The following is a 10,093-nucleotide window of genomic DNA, read 5'->3' on the forward strand; positions in this document are numbered from 1 at the left end:
AATATTCCAAAATCTAATAGAAAAAAAAAACCCACAAAATCTCAAAACTCATCACAACCCCAAAATAATCCTAATCTTCAACCTTACTATTCTAACATTCCAATTGATCTCAACTCAGATTTAGATACAAATTTTCAACAATTTTCAAATTATGGTTCACAAAATATCAATTTCTCAAATCCAAGTACTTTTACTCCTTTCCCTTTTCAACCACCACAAAATCCTAATTATTCATATTCTCAAAATGTTATCCCATCTTTTGAGAATATTCAAATCTCTCAAGGTGATCCAACATTTCCTATGTCCCAATTTCCTATGTCACAAGGTGATGATAGTGTACTTCCGAGTTTCAATTAATCATACACTTCGGCTGGATCAGATGATGACAATGAACCAGAAGTTGAAGTCAATGAAAGAGGTCATGAAGAAGGCAATCAAGATGGAAAAACAAAGTTTTGGTCAAAAGCTGAAGAAGTGGTTCTTGTGAAGGCTTGGCTTGAGGTTAGTCAAAATAAAAAAAAACTAACACTAACCAAAAAGGGGATGTTTTTTGGAGGAAAATTGAGGAAATGTATAATAATGTTAGATTATACAAACAAAGGTGTTTCGAAAAAGGTACTGACGGGGTAACATGAGAAGATTTGTTGAAAATGAGGGGTTCGGAGCAACTTAGAAACCGTTGGAGAAGGATCAATGCTTCATGTTCTAAATTTTGTGGTTCACATGCTCTTTCTGAATCAAGAAGGGGAAGTGGAAACAATGATGAAGATGTTATGAAGGCAGCATATAGTATATATGCTGCTGACAAAACAAAGACATCATTGATGTCTAAAACCTTTCAAGACAAGCATATTTGGGACATTTTGATACAACAAGATGCGTGGAAACCAAGTGAAGATATTGTTCAAAAATGCAAGCAAAAAACATCTACTCAAGGAAGTGACTCAAAGAGATCACGTATCAATGAAGCTGGCAACTACTCATCTTCATCAAACCCGGAAACACCAACCAGTGGTGATATTGGGTATTCAGGCTTGCCTTCCAGCAACGAATCTAGCAAAAATAAAGGAAAGAGCAAGATGACAAATATGCCACTTGCAGCATGGCAACAATGGTTGGACACGGCCCAGAACATGAACCTTATAAGGCAATCAGAAAATCAAGTGGAACTTACAAGGTTGCAACTAGAAAGGGAGAAATAAGCAAGGAAGCAAAGAAAGATTAATATGGAGTTATTTAAACACCTCGATTCAAAGCCAAACCTATCTTCGGAAGATCAAGAACTAAGGAACAATTTATTGAAGAAGTTGTTCCCCTCAGACTGATGTACTAGGTGTATGGTTAATCATAGTTTAAATGTTGCTTAGATTAATTTCAAATAATTTGCTTTTTAGTTTTCTTTTTTATGTACTAAGGTTCGATTTTTATTTTCGCAATTTTTAATGTGTTGTTGATTTAGGATATGAATGAATGTTACATTGTAATGTTATTATTAATATAAAAAAAAAACAAGTTTATTAACAATTTAGTATTAAAATCGTATTATACGATACGCTTTATATACATATAATTATTATTGATTTGACTAAACTCATCAATTCACTTTGATATTTCACAGAAAAAGATGTAAATTGATTTACATTACACTAAAAAAGAATTGATGTACCCAACACTGAAAAAAGCAAATATTAGATGACATTGATGTACTTAACACTGAAAAGGTAATAGTAACACTATATTGCTTTTACGTACATAATAATGTTAAGGTGATATTGACAATACAAAAGCATGCATCTACATTATTAAAAAATTATTAATTTTTTTCTGAATCAATGCATGCATGCAAGACTTCAAATTCACCATATAAGACAATAAAGATGACTACATACCCAACACATTTGTTCTATAAAATGGATGAGATACGTTTCACTTGATTAACAATCCATCTTTTCCCCTAAAAAACTTCTACCTTCCATTCTCATATCAACTTGGTTTTTAATAACATGTCATCCGACGAAAGCTCCAACTCTTCTAATTCTTCATCCAATTCAGAAAATAGCCAAACACAATGATATGAAAGACGAAGGCAAGTCAATCGTCTTGTTAACCGAATGATGGATGAAGTTTTTATGTCCAATCCAATTGAAATATATCAAATGTTAAATCAAGTTCCAAGGGCACCAAGGATCCCCGTTCCAAGGGATCGTGAGGATGGACACAATCGTTTATGGAATGACTACTTTGCTGACCATCCTGTGTTTCCCCCATAGTTATTTCGTCGGAGATTTCGTATGAACAAACATATATTTCTCCGAATAAAGAAAACTTTAGAAGAACGTCATCCCTTCTTTCAACAAAGACAAGATTCTACAGGAAGATTTGGTGCCTCCGGATTGCAAAAATGCACAGCTGCTATGAGGCTAATAGCTTATGGCACCTCTGCTGATTTTGTAGATGACTACATTCGAATTAGTGCATATCTTGCAAGAGATTCACTACAACATTTTGTGGAAGGAATTGTCTCTTACTTTAGTGATGAATACCTTAGAATTTCCAATGAAGAAGATCTAGTAAGACTACTAAGAATTGGTGAACGTCGAGGATTTCCAGGTATGCTAGGTTCTATTGATTGCATGCATTGGCGGTGGAAAAATTGTCCACTTCGATTAAAAGGTATGTTTTCTGGAAGACCAGGTAAGCCCACATTAATATTGGAAGTTGTGGCATCATATGATCTTTGGATCTGGCATGCTTTTTTTGGGACACCATGTAGTCGTAATGATATTAACGTTCTTGATAGATCCCCTTTGTTTAACGATGTTTTTGAAGGTCATGCACCTTCTATTAACTATGTTGTGAATGACCATCATTACAATATGGGATATTATCTCACTGATGGCATATATCCTAAATGGGTAGCATTCATTTCTACAATATCACTACCACAAAATGAAAAAGAAGGTCTTTTTGCCAAATTACAAGAAGCTAGACGAAAGGATGTTGAACGTGCTTTTGGAGTATTACAAGCTCATTTTGCAATAATACGGAATCCTGCGCTAGCTCGTGACGCATCAATGTTAGGAAAAATAATGATAGCATGTATCATTATGCACAATATGATCGTTGAGGACGAAAGAGATACGTATAAAACGTATTACGATTCAAATGAATATGATCAAGCTACAAACGCGTCTTCAAGTAATAGAAACACTGAAGAGCCTTTTCAGTTCGAAAATAGCAACAACCGAATTGCAAGTTTGGAAATTTATATGTCTAATAGAGCTTGTGTTCGTGATGAATCTATGCATAAAGCCTTAAAGAAAGACTTAGTTGAACATATGTGGCTCAAATTCGGTGTTCACAGTAGGCAAAATAATTTGCGTTAATAGTTGTATAATCGTAACATTAAATTATTGTATTTGTACTCAAGCACGGTTCGTTTTTATCTTTTAAAGATTGTTGTCATTTGATAGAATATGTACTATTTTTATTATTATCGAATTTAGTAAAGTTGCTATTATTGTGTATTTCTTAATTAACGACTAATTACTTACTAATTAAATAATATAATGCATTAATTTTAAACATAAGTCATTTTATTTAATTATTATATGCTAATAATAATTATTAGTTTTAATTGATTATTACCAAGTGTATTAGTTATATATGGTAGGATTTAAGAGAGATATTGTGTGGTGGGGTTGGGTAAAAGTAGGAGAGAGAAAATGTATAACCAAAAAGATGTGGTTAACTATTGGGAGACATTGGTTATTAAATGGGTATAAGAGTGGTTATAGGTGAGGTGGAAGATGTAGAAATTAATAAAATAAGCAATAACCACAATGGTTGTGCAACCATTGTGCATGCTCTTAATAACATAGGCTTTTCAAGATTACGCTCAAAATACTTTTGTATGTTTATTTAGTAGCCGACTGTTTGACTCTTTGTATTATCTTTAGTGTACTGGCTGAAATAGCTTTTTTCTAGTTGTATACCTAGTTGGATTCTGGCTACTCAGCTTTCTTTTTGGTGAATTTCAATTTGATGTGCTTTTTATACCCCACATAATGAAAGTGAATCCAAAGATCTTTTTGGACTTTTACCCTTTGTTTGTAGAGCTGTCAGTTTCTGACCCGAACCGTTAAACCCAACTGTTTCGAACCGATCCGAAAAGGAACTGAACTGTTTAAAACCCGTTTTTTGGAAATCGAAAACTGACCGACCCAATTTTTTCCAAACCGAAACTGAACTAAATCGAATTTGTGCAAACCGTTACTAACCCGACCCGTTATCAAGCCAAACCGTTACAACCCGAAACTGAAAGCAACCCAAACCGATTACGTTTAAACCCGATAGTAACCCGACCCGTTTTAAACTGAAGACCGTTAAAACCCGATCACTAATAGAAAAATAGCAATAGGCAGCCCCCATATGGCACCGGTTCAGGCCAAACCGGTGGCCAAAACCGGTCTAGAAATGGGCGGGATTTTAGAACATGAGAAAAGGCACCGATTTGGCCTAAACCGGTGCCAAAAATAAAAAAGACACCGGTTTGAACCGGTGCCAATTGAACCGGTGCCCTTGTTAGATTAAAAAAAAAAAAAACCGGTCAAGCTTTATTCCTTAGCTTCCTTTATATTCCTAACCCTAAATGAGAACTCAGCTTCCTTAGCTGCCTCTCTCTTCTCTCTCCTCTCTTCTCTATCATTTTTCCTTCTCGATCTCTCTGACCACAACGAAACGATCTCTTCTCTATTGTCCTCCTTCTCTGTCTGATCTCGCTATCCTCTTCTTTCCCCCCTCTTCTCCGACCTTTCTTCTCCCTTCTGTCTTTTGCCCACCACCGCTACTAACCACAGCCGCTACTAACCACCGCCGCCACCTACATGTTTCTGGGTTTATTATTCGAGGTAAGGGTTTACTAACCACCGCCGCCACCTGCATGTTTCTGGGTTTAATATTCGAGGTAAGGGTTTCTGGGTTTGATTATTTTTGGTAAATGCCTTGATTTTTTTTGGTTTGATTGTTGTAATATTGTTTGAAATTGATGGGTTTAATTGATTTTTGAATTTTCTGGGATGATTTTGAATTTTTTTTTGCGTTTAATTGATTTTCGAAATTGATTTTTCTAGGTTCTGAGTTTAATTGATTTCGAATATTTTGGGAATAATTTTAATTGATTTTTCTGGGTTCTGAGTTTAATTGATTTCGAAATTGATTGGAAATAATTTTAATTGATTTTTCTGGGTTCTGAGTTTAATTGATTTCGAAATTGATTTTGAATTTTTTTTGCGTTTAATTGATTTTCGAAATTGATTTTCTGGGTTCTGAGTTTAATTGATTTTGAAAATTTTGCATTTAATTGATTTTTCTAGGTTCTCAGTTTAATTGATTTCAAAAATTTTGGGAAAAATTGATTTCGAAATTTTTGGGGTTAATTGATCTTCGAAAATCTTGGTGTTTAATTGCTTTTCGAAATTTTGGGGTTAATTGATCTTCGTAAATTTTGGGATCTAAAACACATTTAAAAAATTTGTGGTTAATTGTGTTTCGATTTTTTTGGGTTTTTTTTTGGTTATTTATTTATTAAATTATTTTGATTTTTGAGTTCGTACATGATGCATGAGTTTCCTGGGTTTTTTTTTTGCATTTTTTTTTTGTGAGTTTTATTGATTTCTGGGTTTTAATTGATGCAGGTGTTGGTGTTAATTGATGCACAAGGATTCAAGACTTTGATTTTGGAATATTTTTTTTGATGTTGTAATTTTTATTTGTATTTTTCAATATCAATTTAACGTTGAATTTTATTGTATGATTATAATTCATTGTATTTTTTTTTGTATTGTACAATAACAGTTTAATATATTGATATATTTCATTGTCTTTTGCGCTTGTTCTAATTTATATTTTGATGTTCTAATTTATTTTAGTTGATTTAATTTTAAGGTGAAAAAGGAAAAAAAATAATAATAATTTTGGGCAGTTTTGGCACCGGTTAACCGGTTCCAAAACCAACGAAATAAATATTTTGGTTCATTTTTGGCACCGGTTTACCGGTGTATAATTGGATATATGGCACCGGTTTTGAACCGGTGTTAAAAAGGGGGTATTTGGCACCCCCCACATAGGCAGTGGTTCAAACCGGTGCCTTAGACCAGGTTTGAACCGCTGCCAAAGCACTTTTTTCACCTTGTGGATAAAAATCCGATAAACCTAAATCGTTCCAACCCGTAACCCGTTGTGACCGGACCGGTTATAATCCGTAACCCGTTGTGACCAAACCGTGTACGACCTGTAGCCCGTTATGACCAAACCGTTTAAAACCCGTAACCCGTTATGACTGAGTCAGTTACAACCTGTTACCCAATATGTTTATGATCTAATCTGTTTCAACCCACTACTCGATAAACCCAACTTATTTATGACTTGACTTGATTATAACATGACTCGTTCCTACCCATTATCTGACTAATTCGACTCGATAATCATCCGACTCAATTTTAACCCGATATGATTTTGATTAGAAACCCGTTTCAAATTGGGTAAACTCGTTTTCAAACCAACCAAGTTCAATCTAAACCGATTATAACCGAAACAATAATGGTTGGACCCGATTTCACCCGATCTATTTTGAACCGAAACCCATTTTCGAATCGACCCAGTTAAACCCAAACTGATTATGACCCGAACCAATTACGACCTGTCCTGATTAAGACCCGAACTGTTTTTAACCGAAACCCACATTAAATGGGCTAAACCCGTTTTCAAACCGACCCAGTTCAACCCAAATTGATTATGACCCGAACCGACTAGAACCCGATCCGATAAGGACCCGATCCGAATAGAAACTGCAATTAAAAAACCAAACCGAACTGACCCGATAATTATCAAAACCGACCCAAACCGACCCGCTTATTATTTCAATCCGTTATAAACCGACCCGTTATAACCCAAAACTGATAAACCCAACCCAAACCCGAACTGTTTAACCGAATTGACACCCCTATTTGTTTGGTATGTATGGTGTTATATATGGGGAAATGGTAGTTATTTTGTGAATAGTAGATATTTTCGACAACCAGGGACTGCTTGAATTGCGGATGATTAATTCGAGTGATTCTAAATTAAGCCGTTGATAGATTGTGGAGTTGTAGTCGGATGGATGTTTTTTTTTTTTTTTTTTTAATTTTTTTTTTTGGTTGTATATAGAGAGCCACGTGGCCAATTGATGAGAATTAATTTCAAGATCTCGTGAAATCGGTAGGAAAACTCTAACCATCTGAGGTATCCCTCAACCTCTGGATGGAGGACTTATTACCCTCTATAAGTTAAAATTACAAGTACTTATGGTCCCATCACTCTTCTTTGTAAATGTTATGGTACCCTAGCTAGTTGCCTTCTTGTTAAAGTGAAAATCTATCTCAATTCTTATATGAGGGAGCCCCTGTTTATCAACATGATAAACGAAATTTGTTGATCAAATGGCAATTCAGTAAATATTTTGCTTTGTTTTATGTGAAATGACTTACAAAAATTTATTTCTACTCAGTTGGTAGGTGGCACTTATGGACCACAATTAACACCAAGTTAACGAGGGCGTTAACTCTAGAAGACCATCAGCAGTATACATCTCTTTCAAACTCTCTTTATTTTCTATCTCCTCCTCCATTGAAGTCGACGATGAAGCTTACACCGCCATTGATCGATCTCTTGATTGGACTCCGCTGGAAAACAAATGAATCTGGAACAATAAAATTGTATTGAATTCTCAAAAATTCAGATTGGTATTTTTTCAATATTTTTTGTCCTTTGCTTCTTCATTCCTCCATCTTCTTCATCCTTCATTCCTCCATCTTCTGCATCCTCCATCTTCTTCATGCTTTCTTGCTCGTGAACACCATGTCACCACCACAATTTTGGCGAAAACGAAAACCCCAGTTGAAAAATTAAAGGTGAAAAGAGGAAAGGGTTACATCCTCCTGCCCAAATTTAGTGAATTTTAATTGCCCAACATCAATGGTTAGTGCTCCGACCTTAATTTTGTGACAGAGGAGACCAATGTTCAGCTTTAAATTTATAGGAGAGAGAATTTTTTTTCTTTCTAAATGAACAGGAGAGAGAAAATTAAAGGAGGAGAGAGAAAGTGTTTAGAATAACCAGAAGAAAGAGAAAATGTTCAATTATGTGTTCACGTCGTCAAATTCACGTTTACAGAAAATGTCAATTTTGCTCTTAAATTTTCAGATGAAAGTACATCAAAACCCCTTGATAAACAAAACTTGTTTCTCATTCTGATAAACTTGAATTTGCTCTTCTTATATATTCTAATAATTTAATTGACACACTTGTGAATGCACACTTTTGACCTAAAGTAACAATTAAGTAAAAGAATAAATGTTTGTAAGAAAACAATTGAATTTTAGCAAAAATAATTTTAATTTAACAAAAAATCAGATGAAGATAATAGGACAGTAGTAAATATGTATTCAATGTTAATCTATGCATAAAATCTTAAAGTCAAATTGTTAGAGGGGATATGAATAAATTCTTTAGGTTTTGATTAACTTTCAATATGCTCACTTTATTAGCGAAGATGTAAAGGTACATTTTACATGATAGGATTATGCAGTGAAGTTGTATCTATAGTTTGAGCAAATTTTGCAACTGAAATTATCTGGCTTAGCCAAAAATGCGTGTGGTTAAGAGAGCTTGCGTTTCATATTAAGAGATACCTTTCGTGATACGAAATTGAGGGCCTAAAGTTGGTCGAGCAAAGCTGCTCAATTCACATGGATATCATATGCTTCCACCATCCTACACTATATTTCAATTGGTCTAGCCTCTGATATTTCACTTAGTTTTTGCGTAAATTTTGGTTGATTTATCAAGGTGATAAACTTGTATTTTCTCTATTTTTTCTATTATGATATATTTGGCTCTCTAAAAAATACACACTTTAAATTAGAGCTGTCAATTAAGGTATTCAAGTCGGGTTCAGGTCAGGTCAAATCAGGTCTCGGGTCAAATCAAGATCAGGTTGTGTCGAGTCAATCTAGCCTAAGATCAGGTTCAGGTTCCGATCGGGTCAATTTCGGTTTAAGTTATTCCGGGTCGTTCATCCTTTCGGGTGTAGGTCAGGTCTGATTCGAGTCAAATTCATAACGGGTTCAATTTTAGGTTCGGGTAGTATTGAGTCGGGTTTGGTCGGGTTAATAGATGGTACATTCGGGTTCGGGTTAAGGTTGGGTCAGATAATTATATTATTTGGTCGGATAATCTTAAAGTTGGATCATTGTTGGTTTTGGTTCAAGTTCAATTCGAATAAATTCGATCGATGTGGTCAAGTTAATTTATTTAAATTACGCTCTGCATAATTTGTTTAACCATTATCAAGATTTTATTACACCTATATATAAAGTAATAAAGAATAAAAGGTATATAAAATTTATTAAACGTCCATGATTCGCTTCAATGACAGGTTGTGTTGGGTTATAAACGTTTTCAGGTTCTAATAGGGTCGGGTACTAGTTCGGGTTCGGATTATTGTCGGGTCGGATTAAATCGGTTGACGGTTACTATCGGTTCGGGTGCGGATTCGGATTCAGGTCATAAAATATTGAATCAAATCAGTCATCGGTTAACATCGGGCCGGGTTACGGTCATAGTTTCACCCCATTGTTCGGGTACATGTCAGGTTCAGATCATTATCAGTTCAGATCGGGTTCTCGGGTCGGGTCAATTTTTGACAGCTCCACTTAAAATTACTCCCTCAATTAAGTAAATTATACCGTGACAAATCAATAATTACGTAATCTGCCGTAATATTTGTTTTCATAAGTTAATGGAAGATATAAGCAATGTAAAACATGTGAATAATGCATTTTTTTTATTTTTATTTTTATTTTATTTTTTGAAACATGAATAAATATTCCATTTAAAGAGTAATTTTATTATTAGGTTGGTAAGTCGCAAAAATTAGTGGTATCTAATTTTATTAAATAAGTTCCATTATGATACAACTTTGTTTCTTATGTATTTTTCTAAAAAAGTTTACACTATTAATTGTCAAATTTCAAACCGAATCCGTTAATTA

At 34.4% G+C, this 10,093-nt stretch overlaps 2 protein-coding genes and 1 long non-coding RNA gene across 3 annotated transcripts; all 3 read left to right on the forward strand.

Moving 5' to 3' along the window:
* Positions 1-650: 650 nt before the first annotated feature.
* On the forward strand, positions 651-1,202 carry LOC110706203 (glutathione S-transferase T2-like). Its single transcript, XM_021884099.1, has one exon. It carries the CDS (start codon positions 651-653, stop codon positions 1,200-1,202), a length of 552 nt encoding a protein of 183 aa, XP_021739791.1.
* A 1,212-nt stretch (positions 1,203-2,414) lies between these two features.
* On the forward strand, positions 2,415-3,386 carry LOC110706204. The gene has a single exon (XM_021884100.1). It carries the CDS (start codon positions 2,415-2,417, stop codon positions 3,384-3,386), a length of 972 nt encoding a protein of 323 aa, XP_021739792.1.
* Positions 3,387-4,661: 1,275 nt separating this feature from the next.
* LOC110706217 lies at positions 4,662-5,888 on the forward strand. Its single transcript, XR_002508271.1, has 2 exons — positions 4,662-4,966; positions 5,697-5,888. It is a non-coding gene; the product is annotated as an uncharacterized LOC110706217 (long non-coding RNA).
* The last annotated feature ends 4,205 nt before the right edge of the window (positions 5,889-10,093 follow it).

This window comes from Chenopodium quinoa, unplaced genomic scaffold (genome assembly GCF_001683475.1).
Source record: "Chenopodium quinoa cultivar QQ74 unplaced genomic scaffold, ASM168347v1, whole genome shotgun sequence".
Taxonomy (NCBI): domain Eukaryota; kingdom Viridiplantae; phylum Streptophyta; class Magnoliopsida; order Caryophyllales; family Amaranthaceae; genus Chenopodium; species Chenopodium quinoa.